The sequence below is a fragment of the Heliconius melpomene genome, chromosome 20 (assembly GCF_056956725.1).
Source record: "Heliconius melpomene rosina isolate 202511_hmr_F chromosome 20, ASM5695672v1, whole genome shotgun sequence".
In the NCBI taxonomy this organism is placed as follows: Eukaryota; Metazoa; Arthropoda; class Insecta; order Lepidoptera; family Nymphalidae; genus Heliconius; species Heliconius melpomene.
In genome coordinates, this window is record NC_140408.1 from 12276884 (window position 1) to 12301908 (window position 25025).

At 32.0% G+C, this 25025-nt stretch overlaps 3 protein-coding genes across 8 annotated transcripts in view; 1 reads left to right on the top strand and 2 right to left on the bottom strand.

Moving 5' to 3' along the window:
- Positions 1–3024: 3024 nt before the first annotated feature.
- Positions 3025–8099, bottom strand: LOC146528048 (uncharacterized). Its single transcript, XM_085205218.1, has 5 exons — positions 7939–8099; positions 6359–6439; positions 5479–5577; positions 4870–4958; positions 3025–3361 (listed from the first exon to the last, which is right to left on the bottom strand). Exons 1-5 carry the CDS (start codon positions 7979–7981, stop codon positions 3056–3058), a joined length of 618 nt encoding a protein of 205 aa, XP_085061344.1. The 5' UTR covers positions 7982–8099; the 3' UTR covers positions 3025–3055.
- Positions 8100–10177: 2078 nt separating this feature from the next.
- LOC146528049 (uncharacterized) lies at positions 10178–13472 on the top strand. Its single transcript, XM_085205390.1, has 4 exons — positions 10178–10292; positions 12343–12435; positions 13064–13171; positions 13325–13472. Exons 1-4 carry the CDS (start codon positions 10253–10255, stop codon positions 13447–13449), a joined length of 366 nt encoding a protein of 121 aa, XP_085061516.1. The 5' UTR covers positions 10178–10252; the 3' UTR covers positions 13450–13472.
- A 5375-nt stretch (positions 13473–18847) lies between these two features.
- The window catches only part of Wdr62 (WD repeat domain 62), a 72027-nt gene continuing 65849 nt past the window's right edge, over positions 18848–25025 (bottom strand). For all 6 annotated transcript variants that reach the window (XM_085204036.1, XM_085204034.1, XM_085204037.1 and 3 more), the window contains 5 exons: positions 23991–24071; positions 23136–23246; positions 22361–22477; positions 21679–21807; positions 18848–21335 (listed from right to left, as the gene is read on the bottom strand). In XM_085204036.1, the coding sequence (XP_085060162.1) occupies positions 21193–21335; positions 21679–21807; positions 22361–22477; positions 23136–23246; positions 23991–24071 (581 nt within the window). In that variant the 3' untranslated portion in view covers positions 18848–21192. The remainder of the gene's footprint in view (positions 21336–21678; positions 21808–22360; positions 22478–23135; positions 23247–23990; positions 24072–25025) is intronic.

Below are 25025 nucleotides of genomic sequence, written 5' to 3' on the forward strand. Positions count from 1 at the left end.
AATCAATACATACAAGTGTTCGCCGCGCAATTAATTCGTGAAGGTAATATACTTCCTGTTGAAGTAAGATATTCTAGTATAAATATAAGACAGTAAATTCTGATTTTTAATTTGAGTCATCTATGGGACGTCACATTCAATTTAATTTCCCAGCGCACCCGTGAGACGCATGCAACGATGCCTCAATTGTCAAATTACGATGAATATTTTAGAATCTACAATGAATAAGAACAGACGAACAAACATACATACAGGTCAAAATCATAATCCTCCTCTTTGCTTCGCCGTAGTCGGGTCGAAAATAGACAACACCCGAGTAAAAAGCGTTTACAGCCAGACGAAAATACTCTTGAATTTTCTTTAGTACTATACCGTTCTAAGGAACTTCAAAACTTCGAAATTATAAAGAAATAACACATAATTGGTCCCAAATTCGAGTCCCGATTGATGCAAAACAATAATTATTATACGTAATTAAAAGCGAACAATTAAATTTAATAAACACCGATTCGCCCGCAACATACTGCTGGGTTTCTTATAAATAATTACAATAAAATCGCGCAAAACGTTTTGAATTTTGTCCAAAAAAATTAAGTAAAATTTTCTTCGTTTTGTTTTTTTGAGAAAAACGGTTTCGAAGAATATTTAGTGGTTGAACTCCGTCATAATAGTGACTGTGATGGTGGAACAATGGAGGTGGCATGTCTAATTTCATTTTATATCTTGAAGCCGTCTTAACTGTAAGCATGACGGTTGTGGGTTCAATCCTCGCTCGGGGGAATGGATTATTTTCATTTCTTCGTTCTATGTCAGGAAACAAGACAACACGGGAAGCGCGAATACGGCAGGTATATTCCTTCCCTGAATCCCCATTCAAAATTTAGTTATTTTCGATTCATTTCTATTTACATAAAACTAACAAAGCGAGATATTTAATACAAGTTAAGCGGGCGATACTAGGTTCCCTCTGTCTTGAAGCTAAATAATAAATATATATGTCAATGTGAATTCATTTTTATTATTAGAACACTCTTCTATATAAATTTAAACATACTTCATTAATTATGTAAACATGCGTATTATATTTTACATACAAACACAAAAAACTCAACAAGAGGCACATCCAAACGTTCACGGATCCGCGCTCAAATAATTCCTCAGAAGATCTTGGAAAAAATACCAACTGAACAAAACATAGCTAATTACTAACAATTGAGTGGAAATTGCCTCAAGCAAGAACCGAACCTACAACCATCGTCTTAGAGAACAAATTGTATGACCACATACACTTTTCCCTATAAGCACCGCCCCATACAAAATTTTTTGTGGAAATTTTTGACTTCTGGGCGTCTTTAATTTTGACCCGGCCCAAAGTAATTGCGGGTACGATTTAAATTTGAACCGTGATGCAATTTCGACATTCTGACACGTTTGACGTTCAAACTTTTTAAATTTTAACTTTTTTTTGGTAGAAAGGTACTTTTTTCATTTTTTTTTTACTTATATTCTATAGATATATTGAAATTAGAAACAATAACTTTTAATGTGGGATTTGAACCTGGAACTCTTAGTTTTCATCCTATTTCAACCATCTCTGCAAATAAAAAACTAATGCGTCTGTCCGATAATAAAATGAAGATCTCAGTGACTTGTCACTATTTTCTAACTGTTTATCTATGAAAATAAAAAATTGCAACAAAAAAATAAATTTATCAACCATTTTTAACTTTCTTATATCGCTAAATTCAACGTAGCAGGATTTGAACCCCCGCTTATTTACTGTCCCAGCTTGCCAACTAAGTCATACGTTCTTAGAATTTTGTATAGATAGATCAGAGCACTGATAGTTTACAAGAGGTGCGGGTTCAAATCCTGCTATGTTTAAAAAATGCTTAAACGTTTTCTAAAGAAGTATTTACCCACTAGAAATTTCTCTATAACTTTATTATAGTCAATATATTTGTAACACCACCACACCGGTTCCTATAGAGATACACACCGTGATGGGACTATTAACTATAATCGGATTACGCGTTCAATTCTCGGCTGAAGCAAATAAAACCATTAGGTACTGTGGATATGTTCAAAACATAGCATGAAGCGATTTAGCAGCGTTTGCGTTTCCCTATAGCAGTACCGTAGAGGGTACTGGTCTAGAAATAAGGAGGGGGTAGGGGGTAGGGAAGTGGGAAGTGACAAAAACCGACCGTTCATACGGCAAAGCCACGTTATTTTATCTGTTAATTAACACTTGGTTCCCAGGATTCCTCTGCCTACCCTTATATGTGGTGGATACAAATCATGAAGTTAAAAAAAAATCTTACTTAACTACCTTCACTTTTTAGAAAAACCAGAATTCGCTTCTTCTTATACCTCGAAGCCGACTCCTTATCTCTTAACAAATTGCAACAAAGTATTCGTTTGACATTCTAACAGAGATGTAAATAGTGTGTATGTACTATTATATACGTACAATATACAACCAGTCGTAGCCCGCAACCTCGTTCGAGCGGATAAAATGTAATATCTTGTTTTAATCCTTACTATTGGAAGTTCTGGACATCCTTGTCCATACCAGATTGCAACTTCTGCCGCGTAGAGTCGGCTGTGCGTTGTCTGTCAGTAAAGGAAGAGTTTTATGTAAATAGAGAAAATATTAGGCCGTCGCGTCGTGACGAAGAGGAATAAGGGATAAAGGCGATGAATGTCGTTTCGATTTCTACTTGGGAATTAAGACTTGATAGATAGTAGGGCTGGCAGTCAGAACCTTCCGCTAAAACACTCCGTTCTTTGCTTTTCTCCCGAATTCGATTTATTATGTGTCAATATTTGTTAAAAACATATTTGACCAAAGACCACAGACCACCAAAAAATTTACGCTGGAAATTAAAAAAAAAACCTTTACACAAAGAGATCAATTCGATACTTAAGTCAAGTGAAAATATCTCTACCATACTCAACGCCATATTTCGTCTTGCATTGCCGTTCCCTTCCCCTCCCGATTTTATAATAAAACTTCAACTAAAAAAAGGCATATTTCTATTTAAAAAACCATTTATTCCAAATCCACATTAGACAAGTCTTCTGTTATTTTCTTAACCTCTTCTTCTGTCCTCTGTCCCACTGTTTTCGCTTCTTCTACCTTCTCCCCATATAATTTCTTAAGTTTATTCAACGTATTTTGTGATATTGCAGGGTTTGGTTGGTGAATCTCATATTCACCTTTCTCGTTCTGCACGAGTTCTACCATAGAATCTTCTAGATTGAACACTTCGGGCTTGGTTTTTTTTATAGGCTTTTGAGGATTTTTCATCTTCTGCGCCCAATTTTGGAGGTATTTACCGGCGTCGCTTTGTAGGAACTGTAAATTTAAATTTTATATGATAATTGTTGTTATGCATATTTCGCATTTAAGAAGGCTGCCTGCTAAACGCTACGATTGTGGTTTTTTTTCCCACTGGAGGGAATGAATTATTTTCATTTCCTCGCTCTGATGAGAAGACAAAGCACGCCATTAAGTTGCGCCAATCAACACGCAATTCTAAAAGTTTTATGTTTATTTAAAAAATAGCCTTTAGTTCGAAATATTAAGGTGGAAAACGTACATTGATGACAGATTTCTCGATTTTTTTCTCGGCCAATTATCCGAATTATAAGATTCTTTATTGCACTAAATAAAATAACACACATAATAAAACATACATTAAGAAAAGACATACACAACGGTGGACTTATCTCTAGAAGAGATCTCTTCCAGTCAACCCGTGGAAGTGGATAAGTGCAAAGTAGCGGGAAAGACAAGATAGTGCAGGGAAATTGAGAAAGACAAAAACAAAAAAAATCATAAAATAAAACTAATAGTAATAATAAATATAAGAAAATAAATAATTAGGCATGGCATACACATAAATAAACATAAATATAGTTATACGAAATAAATAATATATTATAACATCTAAATATAAATACATATATACTATATAATAAATACATATTCTTTATAACTTAAATATATACGTATATATACCTATATAAAAAGGAACAAAAAGAAAATTAAGCTTCACTATATAAGATAAGGAAAGATTTTATAAGTAACCACTATATTAAAAAAAAGGTTAATTGTCTAACGATGCAAGAAGATGTAGTTTTAATTGGGATTTGAAGGACTTTATGGAAGGGCTTTTCTGGATAGTTTTAGGGAGTTGGTTCCAAATGGATGCGGCGTATACAGAGAAGGATTTCTGAAGGAATTTGGTGTTGCTCTTAGGTACGTTAAGTGTCGGTATGACACCAGACCTCCTTGAGCGTGTAGGGATAGGGAGAACGTCAAAGCGGGATCGAAGATAACAAGGAAAATTCTGGTAGTTAAGGATCTTAAAAAGGAGTGACAGGATGTGCATATCTCGGCGAAGTCGAATTGGGAGCCATTTGAGCTGAGTTCGAAATTCGGAGACGTGGTCATACTTACGCAAACCGTAAACAAAGCGTATGGCAAGAAAAGTAACATCTTTTATAATAATAATATACCGCCTGTCCATTATTTTATAGCAATAGTACTTACAATAATATTGCTTTATTTTCTTACTTTATTAAATTTATATTTGGCTCAATTTTTAGAGGATTTTGTGCAAAATTCTTTGTGTTTTAACCAAAAAATGTTGAAAATAGTAAAAGTGTTGTACATATAAGTGACTTCGATATTTTATTAACTATCTCCCGTAACTTTGTTTGTGTGGACTTAAAACTTTTTTTTCACTTCACGCTGTAACCCGCTCATAGCAGAGCAGGCAGGGGATACCTTAGCAGTTAGTGTTACGATTGCCGTTCCCCACCTTAAAATTAAAAACGGAAAAAACCTAAAGTAGGTACCTTCTCTCTATTCTTGTTGACTTTCACTGGTGGTAACGGCGCTTGCCTTTTGCTGTTGCTGTTACCATTTTTGGGAAATGGTTGCCCATCTGAAATAATTATTTAATTTTTGTATTTAAAATATTTTTATATTTTATTTTATTTCACTATGTATCCCACTTGTATTGTTGCACAATTTTCGAGTCATTGTGTGTTGAGTGGCGGAAATCAACGCGCTTTGTTTTGTTACCAAAGCAAGGAATTGAAAATACTTGATGCCCACGATTGGGAACCTAACTTACAACCCTTCACAGTCACGCATAGTTCTGGTGCGCATTATATAACCGATTAGAAAAAGAAAATAAGAGTAATGGGCTAGATTCCCACTCGTTCAAATGTATCTATTCAAGTAAAGCTTTTTTTTACTTTTCAGGGTGAACTTTTTGTTACTAATACTTCTGGAATGGGCGCAAAGTAGTCTACAGTGGACCCAAGACTATTCTGGTGTGGACACTAATCCCTCTGATTCCTACGCCCAAACGTTAAGTATTTTGAAAACTTAAATTCTGTTAACTATGCTCTAACTCTGTTAATATATATAATTCTGTATATTACAATTGAATTACTTACTTAATTTCATAGTTTCAGTTTGGGGGCCGAGCTCGAGCATAACCTGGAAGTCTGCATGATTCCCAAAGGCGAAACCAAAGCCTATACGGGAATCGGTACCTGTAATATAAAGAGGAGATAAAATTATAACTGTTTTTATTGTACGAGTAACTTTTATGCATGTAGCAAAGTAAACAGAAGGGTAGGTATATTAGTATATTAAATCTTCGGACTTTTTCATGTGTTCATTTTCTAGTTCTTGTGTCGTAGGATTTTTTGTGATTCCTTGATGTTTTTAACTCTAAGAGTGAATATGGGATATAAGATGGGGGAACAGAAGTGTCTTAATGGGAACGGAGTGTCTAAATATAAGGTTCCCTCTGCCTCTGACTCTGCTATGTACGGGATACAGCGTGGAGCTAAAAAATATTTTAGTCCATAGCCTGCCTCGATCAAAAGACTATCCAATATAATAGAATTTTTACAATTCGAATCAGTAATTCCTGCGATTAGGTCCTTCAAGCAAACAAACTTTTTAGCTTTAGTATTATTAGAATATATTAAGACATTTACCTACTATAAATCCTTTAATTCCTCCTTGTATTCTAAATCTATATCTTTATACATAAAGGTCATAACCACTTTTTGTATTACATACATTATTTAATAAATATAAAAAAACTACTAAAAAACAAAGGAAATAACGAAACTACTTTTAAATAACCTTCAATTAGCATGTATTTGTATTAAGGTCTCATATATGTAATTACAATTTTAAAGTTTAAGGTTCAACCCTGAATTTTAGAGTATGATTTTAGAAACATTTCATGATTTTTATTTTTAGTTCCTTTTACGTTACGTAATATTTTGTTAAATTACCAAAAAAAATAAGATTTTTTACCTTTCTTAATAGGTGGTATATTCGAGTATGCAACAGACAGCAAGGACGGTAATTCTTCAGGAATAATAACTCCACATGACACTGAAATAAAATATATAACATTAATATTTTAATGAGAGGCCAATCTTGGCGCAAGGGCACAATGTGTAACGTGGACCCCAAAAAATGGAGAAGGGAGTATCTTAACTACAACCTAGGCAGGTTTTCTCTGCCTACCCTGCTGTATGCGGAATATTTTAATATTAATCAAGTTTTCGTTTATATAATAATAGAGGAAATATCTCCGTTCCCCATTTACAGCCCTATTTTTGAGAGGAATTTACTTCATTAGGTTTCCACTGCACGACGGCCTCAACAATAGACGTGACTTCAAGTCCCGGTTAAAAAATGTTTATATAGATATGTATATAGCTTTTCAACTTTACGCAGTATTCCGCATATAGCCGGGAAGGCAGAGGAACCCTAGTGTTAAAACACTCCGTTCCCCACTATCCAACCAATTTCCAGATATAGCGTGTTAATTTCGTGATTCAATCTTAAATATTAAATACCTTATGTAGGTTAATGTGAAGTAAACAGAAAGTTTAATGTTTTGCAAACATCCTGTAGAATGCAGGTCGAGGTCGTGCATGGTCGCTTTAGTCAATTTTTAATGGAGCATCTTAAAATTTAAGTACGTAATATATATTAGTCACGTGTTTACCATAGCGAGGAAATGAAAATTTTAAACATTTCAACCCCCTTAAGTGGGAATCGAACCCATAACCAGCGCATTTAAAATCACACGCTGCGCCAACGGCCTCAAACCAAACTAGACTTTAACCTAAAAGAGAAATGAACCTGTTACTTAAGTACCTATATCTTAATGATTAACACTTCCAGGAATTAATTAAGAGTATATTATGAAAATTATGTTATTCATATGTTATTTCTTCAGTAGTTGCGTAAGATGTGAAGAAATGTTATTATAGAAAGAGGAAGTCGAGCGGAGTCTTAATTTAATTAAAATCTTAGAATTTATTATCTTAGAATTAGGATCGATTAATTTCATGCTATACTTGCTAATTTTGTTTCAATAGAAGCTAAATAATTTTTTAATTAAATAATCAAACTATGTAGATAGTATTTTTTTTGTAATTTGATGGTTATGGCATATTCTTCAGAGATCAAAGACCTTAAGACTTTAATGCTTTTAATAAAATATTTTAACATATTTAGTATTATAATAGAGAATCACACAGTGTCAAAACTCTACATTCTTCATTTTTCGCCGGAATTTAGTTAATTTCATTATTAATTTAGTTATTTTGTTAAATTTTGCAATGTCTCTAATATGAACGGAAAGTGAAGAGCGGAGTGTCTTACGTTTCATTATATTATTTTTTTAAACTTTCTTGTATCAAAATATATAGTAGGTATATGTAGATACTTTTATCGACTAAACATTTCATATAGAAAGTTTCCTCATAATTTGCTTAGCATCATTCATTATACAATATGTCAATATAAATATAAATCAAATAATGTATGTACCATACATAAAAATATCCTCCCATACAATTTTCATAACACGAACTTACCAAAAGAAAGCAGGAACAGATTAAACACCAAAAAACTCTCCATATTGGCACGAAAATGTTATATCATTGTCACTTTGCGAGTAATTTAAAAAAAAATAAAGAAATTAAAAAAAAATACGCACTCTCTTTACAACGATTTGCCGCCAACTGACTGTGAGTCTATATGTCGTACTTTCACTATTGCGACAAGGTTTTACTACACTAGTTGTTTGGCCCCGATTTTGTCTGTCAATGTTATTATTCATGTAAATATTTTTCACGCTTTATCCCGCGTATAGTAGGGGGACCTAGTGTTAAGATACTCTGTTGCCCTGTTGATAGGGAGGAAATTAAAATAGTCGAGTGAGAATCGACCCTACAACCGTAGTAGGTACACAGATATATGCTGTGCCGTTGTACCAATACAACTTCAAAGAATTTCTACAGATATATATATCGCGAAGATAAAACAAATTATAACTTGTGGGATTCCTTTCTTTAAAGAAAATAAACCCTACTGTCCATATTTTTTTAAAGAAAAATAATTGTGATAAGCCAACAAACAAATTAACTAAGTTTCTTTAATATTATTTATGTGTTATATGAAATTGAGACTTATTAGTGTTTAGTGTTAAAGCACTCTGATCTCTGCTTTCTGAACATTGTAGAGACATTGCATGTTCTGTGGCGGAGCTCAAGGTCGCGGTTTGTCTTTATAGGGCGAGGAAATGAAAATAAATTTAAATAAAACTATTCCCTTGTTAGGAATTAAACTTAAAACTACTTATTTATTATATTCATCATGTGGATCTATTTCGACTCGAGGAAATGAGGCAAAGCACGGCGTTGAGTTACGCCACTCAACATGCAATGCCTCCAAAATTCGGCGGAAAGTGTCTTAGCACAAGGTCGTGGCCTACCTACAAAAATGGACTATCCAACTCAGTTAATGCCAGTAGTTCTTGAGATTAGTGCATTGAACCAAACAAACTCTTCAGGTTTGTAATATTAGTATAGGAGTATGGATTATTAAAGAGAACTATCTTCTATTTAAATAGATATTAGATTCAATTTAGTTTGAGCGAAATTGATAGTTATGATATTTTTGCTTTTAAGTAAGTTACTTTCATATTAGTGAAACGTAAGTAAAGTAGATATTGCGTTTAGTAGTAAAAGGGACTTGTGTAACCACTGTTTATATAGTGGGTTCAAAACACCCACACAAACGTAAGAGAATTCATAAAATTTAATTTAAAATATCTTAATATAAAGAAACACATACAACAAAATAATAAATTAAATTTATTACTAGGCAGATTTATTTAGGCAGAGGGTACCTAGTGTTAAAAAATTCTGTTCTCCAAATTCCACTCAATTTTCGAGACATAACGTGTGACATAACTGAACGCCGCGCCGAGTCTTTTGGCGTTAGCGGGAAATGAAAAGATAGATAGTACCTACTCCCATGGGAAGTAAATATCTTTGTCTAATTTTAATGAACACTAAAAATTAATCATTCGATAAGAGACGATTACAATGAATAAGAATATAATCATATAAAATTGTTTACAAGAAATATAAATGTTTTTATTAAATCTATTCATTATTATTGACATATATTTTTTATTATTATTAAAGCTTATTGTTATATTATGGAGAAATTATACAAAATGTTCACATAAATCATAACCTATTGTGGTTTATAAGTAATATAAATAACTGCAAAGTTTCATTTAAATCTGTTCAGGTTGTTCTGGTATTTTTGCAAATTCCTCCATTTCAAATCTTCTCATATATCATATTATTGGCATAGGACTCGTTTCTGATAACAATTTAATATGTTGAATAAAAGAATAAATAATAATATTGGGTTCGATTCCCACTAGAAGAATAAATATATTTAATTTCAATGATTTACAAAACATTATAGAATTATAGGAGTTATCATTTTCAGGTAGTCTTGGTGCAACGTATGACTCTAAAGAAGATGGCTGTGAGTTCGATTCCTATTTGGGGATATGAAAAAAATCATAATTTCTTTAGTACAAAACGCGGCGTTAAATTCCGTCACCAAACTCGCAATATTTTTAATTATAATCGAAAGTGGGAAATACAGTGTCTTAACACTTGGTTCTCTCTGCCTAAACCTGCCTCTGCCAGATGCGGGATACAGCGTGAAGCTATTATTTAATTGAAGGTTACACCTATGCGTGTCATTTTATTTTCTTTAATTATGGGAAACAAACCTTGGACATCGGCGACAATTGTTTTGTCATCATTTGTATTTTACCATTCACTAAAGCTGTTTGTTTATTTTAGATATTGTTATTTAATTATGAAAATTTTCATAGTTATTGTTATTTTAATGTTTCATTGTGAGTATCAGTGTTTTTTCTTCTTAAATTACGTGATAAGTTTCTCCGTTTTGAAGTTTCTCTATTTACACAAAATGTAATTGTGTAAAGTGCGGAATTCAACGCCGTGTTCTATCTTATAGAATAGAGCGGTGAAATATTTGTTTTGTAACTTCGTGCTGTATCTGACGTATAGTATAGGAAATTATAGTAGTATATTTCTTTAGATATTGCGTGTTGAGTAGCGGAACACAACGCCGCAACTTGTGTAGTACAGTGGGAAATGAAGATAGTTTATCCGTAAAATAACCCATAATTATCGCTCTTACAGACAAAAAGTGCCACTGCACCAGACTGGCCTCATACAACACAATTATATTTTTCAATATATCACTGTAAGATAATTATTTTTAAAAATCATGCACAAAGGTTGCTTTAACGAATGACCATTTGGAAAGAGAGATCGTTATTTAGGTACTTCATTATTTTATAATTTTTATATAAGCTGTACGGCGTTGAATTCCGCCACCCAATAAACAATGTCTCATAAATTTGGCGAAAAATAGGAAAAAGAGTTTCTAAACACTAAATTTCCAGGTTCCTTCTGCCTACCTTGCTTTGTGTAAAATATGGTGTAAAAAAATTAATAAAATAATAGTAAACAGGTCACTCCATACTGTAATTTATATTTGTATGTTTTTTTATATATTATTTTTGATCTTTTTTACACAAAAAAATAAATCAAAATAGAAGTCATATAATATATTATGTGCATATTATATATGCCTACATTAAGCTGTTTAGAATCGATTACATAAACTTGCGCACGCGCAGCCTTGACATGCATAGTGTTTAAATGTACGTAAAAGTACGTAATGTTTTAAGAAATTGTATGGAAATATTGAAATTTTGAATTAATCAGTATACAGAGGCCGGAGCCGCGGTGACGGCCGTGAGTTCGATTTCCACTTGGGGGAATGAACTATTTTCTTTTTCTCGCACTCGTAAAAGTCCTGGCGTCGATATGTGAATTAATACACAATGACTCGGAAAGCAGAACTATGTCGGACGCAAGTGCCTTGCTATACCAGTTCCTGGGGCGCGACCTCCCGGACGCCCAAGGAAGCGCTGGTTGGATGTCGTGATGCAGGACATGAGAGCCAATGGTCTAACCACCGAGGACGCAAAAGATCGTGCAAAATGGAGTAGGTTAAGTAGGAAGGCAGACCCTGGTAATAGCCGGGATTAATGCCAGGAAGAAGAAGAAGAAGAAGACTCGGAAAGCAGTCTGAGGGAAACGGAATGTCTTAACACTAAGTTCCCTCTGCCTACCCTGCTATGCGCGAGATACAGCGTGAAGCTAAAAAAAATTATAAGTGGAAGTCACGACCCCCAACACAGACAATATTACGTAACATAATGTTACTTAATTTATTTTAGTGTTAGCTAATGATTTTTAAGTATCACATTAAAAATAATATCTAATGAACTTTCTCTTTAACGACTTGAGAAGATAAAATGGGTTTTATGGTTCAGTAGAAATTATTAAGTTATTGTGCTAGGATTTTAGGTTGGTTCTCGATTATTGCTTGGTTTTTTTTGGCATCTTTTAAGGCCGCCGTGCCGCAGAGGTACTAGCATGTTACTATATACAAACGTGACGATTGTGAATTCAATTCCCAATCGGGGGAATTAAACATTTAATATTAACTTTCCGTCGCCCTGTTAACAAGGTAAATCGCGCTCAACACCCAATGTCTTAAAAATTCGGCGGAAAGTCACGAATGGTGTGTCTAAACACTAGGTCCCAGGTTCGATTCTCACTGGGGGGAATGAAATATTTGAAATTTTCATTTCATCGCTCTTGTAAAGAGACAAAGTGCGGCGTTGATTTCCGTCACTCAACACGCAATGCCTCTAGAATTAGGAGAAAAATGGGGAATGGAAGTGTCTTAATGGAAACGAAATATCTTAATACTAGGTTCCCAGGTTCCTTCTGCCTACCTGCTATGTGCAGGATATAGCGTAATTCTAAAAGAACTGGTAATAAAAGTCATTCTTCTTTCTCTAGGTTCTTTAATCAATGGTTTCTTCTTTATTGTGCCAGAGGACGTCGCTATGGGGTTCACAGCGTATTACGGCTTTGCTCCCAGGATCGTGAAAGGTAGACTATAATGTTTAAATTCAACATGTATCAGTTCTGCTGAGAAGAGCCAGCAAGACGACGAAGATAGTGCAGGGGAAAAGTAATAAAAAATGTGTGTATGTAAGATCGCATGTATGGATGTGATATGACATATGCAAATAGATAATGACATATGTGGATATAGCGTCACATGCGTGCAGGCTATAGCAGTGGTGTAGCTAGGGTATTTGCTGCCCGGTGCGGCTCGGGGAACTAGATGCCCCTTTCCTGTTGATGAGTTCAAAAAAAAAAAAAAAAAACTTATCGTCAACTTTAATCCCTCTTTTTTTTTGATGAGTTCTATAAAAAAACAAAGTGATCGTCAATGTTGACTTCTAAAAAAAAAAAAAAAAGGTGATCATCGCCGTTGAGTTCTAAAAAAAAACAAAGTAATCGTCGACTTTGATGCCCTTTTCCTGTTGATGCCCGGTGCGACCGCACCGCTCGCACCCCCCTAGCTACGCCACTGGGCTATAGCCCACTCAGCCCGCTACTAAATCTTGTTGAGTGAGAGAGGTTTCTAGCTTCACGCTGTATCCCGCATCTAGCAGGGTAGGCGTAACGAAGGTTTTTTTTTAATATAATTAATATGAGTATATATTTTTAGGAAACGATCATCGTATAGGTTTTGGGTTTCGTTTCGGGAATCATGCCGATTTACAAATACTCTATGAATTAGGCCCTCAAACATCCACAAAGCCTTTGCAAGTCCAACGTAAGTGTATCCAAATTATTATTATTTAGAGATTGTTAAGTATAAATGCAGCGTTAATAATAATATAATAATTAAATTACATTTAAAAATAATAATAATCTAATAACTATATTTTTTTTTCTTTTCATATATATATTTTTTAAATTATTCTAGGTATACCAAGGCAGCGTGAGATAAGACGACCTATATTAGAATTCTTGATAAGGACAGGCATATTGAGAAGGATCAACCAAAATATAATCCGTTCTACAGATAAAACAAAAAATATTGAAAATTAATTAAACTTTTTATCTTTAATTAACATTGTCTTGTATTTTAATCATTCTAGTTCAAAAATTAGGATCTACTCAGTGGCGTAGCTAGGGTATTTGCTGCCCGGTGCGGCTTGGGGGACTTGATGCCCCTTTCCTGTTGACGAGTTCTAAAAAAAAAACAAAGTGATCATCGACGTTGAGTTCTAAAAAAAAAAAAACAAACTTATCGTCAACTTTGATGAAAATCAATGCCACACTTTGTCTGTTTACCAGAGCGAAGAAATGAAAATAATTAATTACTCAAGTAGGGATCGAACTAGCAATCGTCGCGTTCACCGTCCGACGCCTTACCATTGCGCCAAGATGGACCCAAGCCATTATTATTAGTAGAAAAATTATAAAAATAAAGATATTTATTAATATGATTTTCGAGCTTTTATTAGAAGAAAAGACAACACACAATTGAAATTCTTTTATTTTTATCAAAAATGACCTTACATATTAACTGTACATAACATATTGACTCTCTTAGAAGTCGGTTAAAAATAATTCAAAAACTACCTCCAACTAGTACATACTTCGAAGCATTTAGAAAGAAAAATAAAATATTTATAAGTAATGTCATTATTTTAAGCACTAACACATTTTGTTGAAATTTTATAGTATAATAAAAATAAGAAGGTACTTATTGGATTGGAATAAAATTATATAGTCTATCTTTTTATTATATCTATATGTAAAAATATTACAAGCCAATACGGCCCATGAGACCGTCGTGGCGCAAACGCGACGGTTGTTGGTTCTATTTCCACTCGGTGTGATGATGTATTTTATATTTTCATTTGATCGCTCTGGTAAAGCAAAGCGCGGCGTTGAGTTCGCCACTCAACAAGTAATGCTTCAAGAATTCGGCGGAAAGTGGGAAACAGAAGTGTTAATGGGGAACGATGTATTTTAATATTTTTTTGTAATTGATAAGTAATCAAAAAGTACATTAATTAAGTGAAAATACAAAACAGAATTATCTTGCCTTGCTATTAAAATAATGACATTATTTCTAAATATTCTAAAAAGTGAATATAAATGATCCGCCATTTTGTGATGAATATAATATACAAAATGGCGACTTAGTGCAGTTTATAGGTTATTTTATGATTAAGCATTTATTACATGAAATGTTTGCTTTGTTTAAGGTGAAAAGGGATAAAAGTTCAATTTTGTGGTGCATGAGTTAAATATACAGTACCTACTAGTGCAGCATCGATTTAAGTGTTACTGATTTAAATAGCTGTGTTTATACATATTTAACATATTTAAAGTAATTTCATTTCCTTGTTTTGATAACATAAGCCGCGGCGTTGGGGTCAGCTACTCAAAACAACATGATTGTCAATAAAAAACGGAGAACAAGTGGTAGAGAGATGATTTTTTACTAAACTCTCTGCCTAAGTATATGAATAAGAAAGGGTATGTGCTTATTGTGCGTTAGAAAACTAACTTACCTCATATTATTTTAAAATCATTTTCGTTTGTCAATTACAAGATCTTGATTTAAACCCCTTTTCACTTAAAATGTGTTTACATGTATAATGAAATAACATAAATAATTTATTTGGAAATTATTATCGTTTCAAAATCGTTTATTTTTTTATTTTAAAAACCTTTGGATAGATTATTTACGTTTATTTAAATAACGCAACGACGAAGTGATGAATCTCAATATTCTTTACACCCATTTAATAAAAATATGTAAATAAAAATAATTAGGAAAAATGTAATATGAAAAAATAACTGGTTCATACATGACATTTTTTGGCAGTGCTTTTTTGTCTTTATGAGGGTCCAATACAGCAAATTAAAAACCAACCTTAAAAAACTCTACCACTGTCTTTCAAAACGATAATAATGTTCGCAAAATAATAAACATTAACTGTATGTATGTAAATAAGCGTATATTATACAGCGTGCTATAAAATGAATAGTGAAGATTTTTAGTCAATTCTTTTCAAATCCTTTGAAAAGTGGTCTAACTTTGAATTTGAATAAATGTGAAGGTCTTAGTTTATAAATCGTTTCTTAATGATTGACTTCTGACAGTAAACAAGACGGTTGTGGGTTCGATTCTCACTCGGAAGAGTGAATTATAGTACCCGTTCTGGTAGATAACGCTCGACTTTAAGTTCGGTCACTCAACAATGTCCAGAAAATTGACAGAGAGTGAGTCTCTGAACTCTAAGGCCCCTTTGCTACCTTTGCTTTCAAATGCTGCCTGCACTTAAAATTTTATTGTAAAAATTGAGTTTTCCTAAATATTCATGTATATACAGGGTGGAAGAGGCAGCGCTTCTTTTATTGAAACTGCATATAGGGTAATATATTTCAAACCCACACCTCAGAAATTAATCAAGGTACCTCAACAGTTTGGACGTAGTATTTTTTTTTCATTTCACGATTTTTATCCATACCTGTATTTCGTGTGACGCACACATACGTGTGCGACGTTTCCGATTTGACAGGTAAGTGTGTGCGTGCCTATGTTATACTTTACATATGGCGTTTTATTTTAAAACGATAATTTTATTATTTATTTTGTTTGAAAAAATAACTTTTTTATTTTTGGGATTTTTTTTTCCGGATTATATTAGGCTTTTATAGAGTAGTTAAAACTGTGGTTTCATTTAAAGTGGTACTGACAATTCCACCCTGTCTAAGGAAATTTCAAAAATCTGAGAAATCAACTGGCAATACCGAAAAATATGTGCTTTGAGTGAAGCCAAACTCATGATTTCCATCTAGATTATTATAACAACAGATTCGCGCTCAGGAGACATGAGTAGACAGAGGGACCCCTAGTGTTTAGAAACGCCGTTCCCCAAGCACCGTCGAATTTTCTAGATATTACACCTTAAGCGGTGAAACTCAACACATCGTTTTGTCAACCCGTGCAGTGAGATGAAAATTGTTTAAATTCGCGATATGGGCCGAACTCACAAGCATCGCGTTTACAATCAGTCGCTGTCCTGCTGCACCGACTAAAAGTATAGGCTACAGGGGGAACAAATTATTATTTTTTTCATATATAAATGAAACGTTTATATTATATCAAAATTTGCGTTAGACCACTTTTGCTTATTAACTAATATATATTTATACAGGGTGGAAGAGGCTGCGCTTCTTTAATTGAAACTGCATATAGGGTAAAAAATTTCAAACCCGAAGCTAAAGAAATTAATCAAGATGCCTCAACAGTTTGGACGTAGGATTTTTTTTTCATTTCACGATTTTTCTCCATACCTGTATTTCGTGTGACGCACACATACACATACTACTACAAAAATACTACTAAGCGTTGCCAAACTTCTACTTTTCATTCGTCAAAAAAAAACCGAACGAGAAAGAACGATATCTCGCGTTCTTTTTCACGCAATTACCTATTTATTATAAATCTAAATAACGTTCAAACCTCTTATTAAAATTGTTTAACAAAATCCTACTTTAAGTCAATTTATTATATCACCTTTATTATGAAATTATTTAGAAATACTGCATGGTTATTGAACCACCCACAAAGTTATATTCAAAATTTTTAACACACAAAATGATATTGAACTACGATAGATAGGTACTTACATTTAACATTAGTTTTACATCGTCGTTGTCGCATTCTCCTTTTACTATCACTAATATTTACATCATAAGTAATATTAAAAACTCAACATTTGTTTGAAATGTCTTAAAAAAATGTATGTTTTGATAGTACACTCAAATACTGACACAATAGTTTCACATTTGAGAAAAATACTCAGTAATCACATCATCACGATCACGAAACATTCATCACGATTTTAGAAATCCGATTAATGATAAAATTAATATTAAACAACATCCAAATAATTTAAAACACTTAATAATTATTCAACGTATAAAATCGAACAAAATAATGATCACACACACAGATAATTAAAAACATTGTAATAGTTGCCATTAACTAAAATACTTATCGAATATACTATTAAATTTTTTATTAAGATTTTCATTATTATTTATATTTGTATGATTATTTTGATAGAAAATCGTATAAAAATTAAATATTAAACGAGTTTTATAATGTTACACGAGGACATGCGAAAACTCAATACGAAATAAATTAATATTTAGTAATTATTTGTAAATAGTATTGATAATTTTATTAATTATTTTAATATCAAATCATGCGTAAAAAGTATAATCTACATTTATTATTAATTATAGTGTTATATTGCACAATCAATCAATATTAAAAATGAATTTTGTTATCTGTACAAAGACACCCCGCTCACGCCGCACCGATTACCGGGGATTCCCATAGAATCGGTGCGGCGCGTACATTCTGCGCAATAGTAGTTGGGTCGGACTATAGCTGAATGCTATTTACTAAACCATATAAATACAACGGGTTATGGGCCCAGACCACGTCGTAACAATAATAAAGAAGATTGCATCAATCGTAGAAAATTAGAAATACTGGCGAGATTAAAACAGCGTTACTTCACGCGACGCTTCGGCGTTGGTATTGAAATTTGGAGGTTAAGTTGCCGGGAAGGAATAAAAAAGAAAAACAAGCAAAATAAACAATCACAATGAAAAGGAAACAGCACAGTAATAAAACTGGAAGGAGTAAAAAATTGGAATGCTTGGAAGTTCTAAACCATAATACTACTACGGGGGGAAATTGTGTCATCATCATCTGCATTTATTGTAAAAAGAAATGCTACAATTAAAAGAAATATCAAATGTTTCAAGTGTAATAATATGGGTCATTATCGAGCTGAATGTAATGTGGACAGAAAATGTAATATTTATTGTTAAAAAAAGTGAAAAAAAATGCTATTATTGTAATAATTTTGTAAACATGTTAAAAATGAGTGTTAGTTTAAAACGGGAACATAAAAAATGTGTTTGTAGTGCAACAAAAGTAAAATTAAAAACCTAATAGAAATAATTCAATAAAAGTGTGTGTAAAGTGTATTCCTAAGTGTTGCGTTAATTTAACATCAGCTCGCCGCCGTTGCCTACATAGCTACGCTAGTTGCTGCGAATCGATTTCTTGAATGAAGCGTGTGCGACGTTGCCGCGCCGACAGGTAAGTGTGTGAGTGATAATATAACACTTTACAAATGGCGTTTTTTTTTAAAACGATTATTTTATTATTTATTTTGTTTGAAAAAATAACTTTTTCATTTTTGGGAATTATTTTTTTTCTGAATTATATTAGGCTTTTATCGAGTAGTTAAAACTGTGGTTTCATTTAAAGTGGTGCCGTCAATTCCACCCTAAGAATTTATAATATAACCAAATCCTCATTTTACTGTCAATTCCTAACTAAATTCCCATATTAAAATAAAACATATATAAAGAAAGGAGAAATAATACAAAAAAAAAACAAAAAATACTTCAATGGATGTGTAATATCGTACATAACTATATTATTTATAAAATTAGTCTTTTTCGTAAATGGCATTACAATTTTGAACATTAAATTAAAAAAAAGAAAAATATCTACATCCCTATATCCTGTCCTTGTTACAATTATTAAACAAAAAAACAATCAACACCTGTCAAAAATATTTTGTATTTGTCAAAAAATTTTACAGGTAACTAAACATAATTCATTTTTACATCTAATGCATACAATACTTTTCACATTATTAACGTACGGACTATAAATATATTAAACAAAATAATCCAAAATATATTTGACAGGGGTTAAAAATCTCACATTCAGTTTTGTTGATTTAACCATGTTTTGGTAAAAATTGATTAAAAAACGATTTTATTAGTTTAAAAGTATCGTATTGAGTATCTCTTATATTCTCTTTAAATACAGATTATAAAAAATAAAGAATATAAAGAAAAAATATTCAAAAATCACATACATAATTTAAAAAAATAAAATTCTGCACATCTTTTTTAAGAAAGAGAGATACTTCTTACGGAATAACCATTTTATGTTACAACCATTATTAACCTATAAGTTAATCATCAGTTAAACATTAGTTAACCATTAGCTTAACCATTTAATCAATATTTAACAGTTTTTTAATTAAGTTATTACTTTAATTGTGACAAATCGAGACCTTATATATATATAAATATTGACTTGTGGACGTTTATTTATAAGTTACAATAACAAATACTAGAAATATATTAAAGGAAAGCTAAAAAAACACTAAAATTTTGACTACTATTACAACTCAATCATTATTTTTTGTAATAATTTAGTTATGCTTATAATATTTAGCATACTTTTTACTCATTCATTAATTGTATAATATATTTATTAGTTACTTATACGGTATATGAAAAAAAATGCTAATTGATATTTCATTAAAAAAAATAAAAAGGAAGAAATTCACAAAAATATTCAGTAATTAGAATCGAACCTGCCTCACTTGTATTACATATTTTGAATAATATTTATTCACATACTGTATAAGAACCTAATTACACTAAGTTTACTTTTCATCATTTTAAGCCTTATTATTTACACAATAAGGTAATTGGATAATAAATTAGATTTAAATATTGTATTGGACATTTTTAAAACCATTTATAATCTATTGGTTATATATTAAAAGTGTAAATAATATCAGTTTAAAATTGAATAATATGAGCATAAGTCTAAGAAAGGATTAATTATTCAAATAAAATAATCGAAAAAGATAAATGTCAAAATAATTCTGGTTAAAATGTGTTAAATTATTTTCTTATAAAATCTATCTAACCAACAGATTATAAATATTCTTTGTATGATTTTTTTAATAAATAGTAAAATAATTAATGTAAATGTCAGGTTTAGATATAGATAATTAAAAAAAGAATCAAATCAGTTTAAATTATAGGTTATTTTATTTAAATGAGTTAATTATAGGACAAATTATAATTTTAATCATTCTTTATACAGTTATATATGGTGTTATAGAATAAGAAAACATAATTATCCACAAATGATATATTATTATTACAAAATTCAATTCGACAGACACACTCACTTTATATATATTGAAAACTTACATACATTTAGTTTTATTACATACATTTTAGAATAATTATGGAATGGCTGACATAAGAATGAAAATTAAAAAAAAACGCTTTAGTGATGGTTAGTTAAAAAGTATGATTGCATCTAATCCAATCATAGTTTTTAATATTTATCATAATTTTAAGCAAAATATCACTTTTACTTTTTAAATTAAAAAAATTCCAAGCAAACACTCATAATATAGAAGAAACAGTAATATTTTTTTTAAGCTTCACACTGTATCCCACTTAAAGGTAGGCAGATGAAAATTAGTGCACATTCCATTCTTCACACCTAGCCAAAGTTACAATTTTTTTCCATCCCCCCAGATTGTACCCACTATTCCACTGTGGAAAAAAAACTTGTATGTTACACAAAACCATCTTACAATTTTTTTTTATTTTGAAAATGAGTGAATACTTGATAATATTTTCACTTAAAAACTGTGGATATAGTTTGAAAATTTACACTTTTTGATTAAAAAATCATTTACCGAGTCACTTTTTTTGATAACACTTTCAATATTTACTTCAAACACTTTGGACCAAGATTGAAATATATGAGTATACTTTTACACAAAACACCGTTTGCTTAGTCATTTCTTTAACACTTTAACACTTTTGGGTAAATTTTTGTCACCAAAAATCTATAAATTAAGTCCCCTTTCTTAATACTTTTTTACAATTTCTTCTCATCCCATCTTATCATCAACTATCTTCACGGGGTGTCGGTGGTAGACTTTGAGGGCTCTGTGAGAACTGATTTACCATTTTACTTTGCATCATGTTGAGTAAAATATCGGAATACTGTTCTATTAGTGACATCGCCGGATTAGAACCTGTTGTTGCCTCTAAAAAGAAAATTAGTTTGATTAGTTAAATTTAATCAGGAAATTCACATATAGATCTAACTCAAAATTGAGGTAGCTCAATAATCAATCAACAACCTTTAATCATTTTAGCCTCATGCTATATTCTGTATTTAGCAGGGTAGGCAGAGGGAATCTGGGAACCTAGGGTTGGACACACCGCTTCCATTAGAACACATCCGTTCTCCACTTATTGTAGAATTCTCTACCTTTCTTTCAAATTGACCATTTACATTATTTTAACAATAATTCGTTACACAATAGGAAAAAATATATATTTTTACCTCAAAATGCATGCTAATTATCTGGGTGAGGTAAAACTTACCTTTGGCAACCAAATGGTCTAGTCTCTGTCTCGTACAGTCCACAGCTAGGGAATCACCTTCAGATCCGTTCTGCACTACGACTGCGCTTCTTAGTACTTTTTGAGTTTCTAGTATTGCTGCCTCTAGACCTGCAATTATTTATATGGATACATAAAAGCAATATATACATATAAACGCGGCGGTTGGGGGTTCGATTCCCACACGAAAAAACAACAACAATACAACAAAAAATATAAATATTGTATGCTCCTTATGCAAGATTGTAGTATAATTAAAATTATTTTTGGGATAATTAAAAGAAATAAATCCTTTTAAAACGTCAATTATGTACAGTACTAGCTTTACTATAAATATCTTTTTTTTTAATTGACCATTTAAACTAATTTTATTTATTCTATATCTATATTATAATAAAAGATATGAAATTTCATAATGTTAAAAACCTCGACTACTAATTAATTACTCTATGAAAGCCTAACTTAGTTATGATCTTATCTAGGAGGTCTCACTAACACGAACTCACTGCTTAATTTCATAAAATTATTGTTGAAAATTATTTTCATTTTCAATATCATTTTATGTCTTTAAAACATCCATCGCCAGCTCAAATTCCGTCAAAATATATTGAAATTTATCAAAATATATTAAAATCTATCAAAATCCCTCAAAAGCCACACTCACCACTAATATCGGTAGCACAATCAGGGTCACTCTGCAGTGTTCTGTATAGTTGTACGACTTTGCTCGCTGTTTTCGTTAATTGTTCCGTTAGAGCTGAACATAATTGTGATGATGATACTGAAAATAAAGGAAGGTAAGTTTATTTATAATTTATTAATAATTTAAGTGCGACAGGCTGTGGGTTCAATTATTCCCACTCGAGGAAATAAAATAACGGTAACGAGGCAAAGCGCGGCGTTGAGTTCCGCTACTCAACATGCAATGCCTTCAGAATTGGACGAAAAATGAGGAATAGAAGGAACTATTCTTATTTTTTAGCTCTCTAAGACAAAGAGCGACGTTAATTTGCGTGACACAATGCACAATTTTACCAATTCGGCTGCTCTGATCTTCTCTGATATGCTCGAAGATGCGTGAAGTTGCTTTTTTGTTTGAATTTTAATTGGAGAAACATTTACATTATTTTTTCATATTATTGTATGGTTTTATAAGTATAAACTATTATTTATATTTTCAAATGGGTAAACTAAAATTGAGAAATAGAAATAGACAATATACGGAATAAGTGGGTTGCGGGTCTGTACTAGGTGGAATAGCTACATTCAAAATAATAAGAAAATATTCCTTACTATCTTACAAGAAAAGCCAAGCGCCACACCATTCAACACGCAATATCTTTTAAAACAAGCGGACACAGAATATATGTTTTAGCACTTGGTTCCCTCTGCCCACCCTGCTGTTGCAATCTAATAAAATAATTTAAAAAATTACATACAGTTACTGTCACCAGTGGTTTCTTGTTTCTGCCTCTGCCTCGTATTTGACGTTAGTCGCGCGGTGACTTCTTTCGCCTTTGCGGATATATCGCGTTCACTGCCTGAACGACCTGGAGGCAAACAAAATGTAAATTAATTATACTTTTTGGGATTTTATTTGTAAATTTATATAGTAAGTGATTACAAAAGAAGTAATGTTTCTTCTTAGTACAAAAACGTGTTATAGCAATAATTCACTGATAAAAAAAAATTGTCTGCGCGAAATTAAGCTAAACGTTGTTATCTATAGAAACAACTTGTTAATATTCTTATATACCTTTTTCAGCTTCACGCTTTATCTCGCACATAGCAAGGTAGGCAGAGGGAATCAGATAATCTAGTGTTAGGATACTTCGTTCCCCATTAGCAGTTCCGTTCCCCACTTTCTGCCGAATTCTTAAGGCATTAAGTGTTGAGGGACTCTCATACTCGAGTTTTGCCTTGGTATCAGAACGAGAAAATGAAAATATTAAATATATCATTCCCCGTGTGGGAATCGAACTCACATCGATCGCGTTTACAGTCGCCAGCTTCAAAAATATTTTTTAGCTTAGCTTGTAACACTTGCAAAAAACTCTATTCTTTCCCTCATTTCCTGTATCTTTAACCCAAATATAAATTTCATCGTCTCCCTCGTATCCTTCCCTCAATTGCCCTTACAATGAAACAAGCAGTTACAATTTAATGGACCTTATTCTCACCTTACAACAGATTAACAACAATAGACAATTACAGATCAAGACAATTAATATTACTTTTTGATGTCATTATTACACTCCCTCTTTATCCATTTTTGGATTTGAACCTGTACTTACCCAATCTCCTCTGAGCCCTATCCACGGACGCGGCTCTAGGTCGATGAATATCTTCGGTCTCAGAGCTGGACTCGGAGCGCGCTGTAAACGTGCGTTTAAACTACGGTTAATTATTAACTAGTGGTTAACGCGTGCTTTGTTAAAAAAGCGTAGATATTGTGGGAAATTTCTAATCGTTCAATATCCATACGAGTAAATATAAACAATATTTTCAGTTTTCAAATGTCTTGTCAGAAAAGTCGCGGCGTTGAATTTCGCTATTCAAATAGCCGGTCAATTATCTCTATGTAACATTGTACTGGTGGTGGTGGAACTTAACTCCACACTTTGCCTTAGTTACATTATTGTACCAATTTAATTCAAATATGTTTCAAAGTTTTCTTTTAAGATAAACTACTATTATTTATTATCGTCTTAACTTTTAGTTACATCAAATATAAAAAAAGGGTTATTCAAATCTAACTAACTAAATTAAAATAAAATACAATCAATGGTTATATTATGAAATCTAATCTATACCCAAAATGTCTGACCATTTAAAGCATTTAAAAGTAGTATAAATTATTTTTTTGGTGCTCTTCTAAAACACTAATTATTATTTGCTTTTAGATCTACCGTGTTTGGTTATATAAATATGTGAATAAAACTTAAATATAAAGTAATGATATACAATTAAAATGAACTCAACAAATTATACAATTTTTAACAAAAAATCATCCTAATCCTATCCTGTCCTATAAATTAGGAATTTCTGCTCCTTTTTTTATTAGACCAACCATTTCTGAAATGTAAGATCTATATAAATCTCACGCTTAATATTACTTAGCAATAATTGTTTTCAAATCAATTTGGAATTCCAGCTCACGTATCTAACTCTCCTCTCTTCCACTAATACAAACCTTACCCATAACTATTATAATACTAGAATATTAACAGATTAGATCGTAGGTCTCATGTGGCCTTTGCCTCGAAGTACCCAAGTAACCATGATGTCTTCAGATCTAATTCAGAATCAAGTTCAGAATCATAATCAAT

Coding starts and splice junctions, on each gene's coding strand:
- LOC146528048 (XM_085205218.1), bottom strand. CDS start 7,981: ATGGAGAGTTTTTTGGTGTTTAATCTGTTCCTGCTTTCTTTTG. Junction 6,440..7,938: donor TCTGTTCCTGCTTTCTTTTG/GTAAGTTCGTGT, acceptor ATTTTATTTCAG/TGTCATGTGGAGTTATTATT. Junction 3,362..4,869: donor TCAACAAGAATAGAGAGAAG/GTACCTACTTTA, acceptor TTAAATTTACAG/TTCCTACAAAGCGACGCCGG.
- LOC146528049 (XM_085205390.1), top strand. CDS start 10,253: ATGAAAATTTTCATAGTTATTGTTATTTTAATGTTTCATT. Junction 10,293..12,342: donor TGTTATTTTAATGTTTCATT/GTGAGTATCAGT, acceptor TTCTTTCTCTAG/GTTCTTTAATCAATGGTTTC. Junction 13,172..13,324: donor AAAGCCTTTGCAAGTCCAAC/GTAAGTGTATCC, acceptor AAATTATTCTAG/GTATACCAAGGCAGCGTGAG.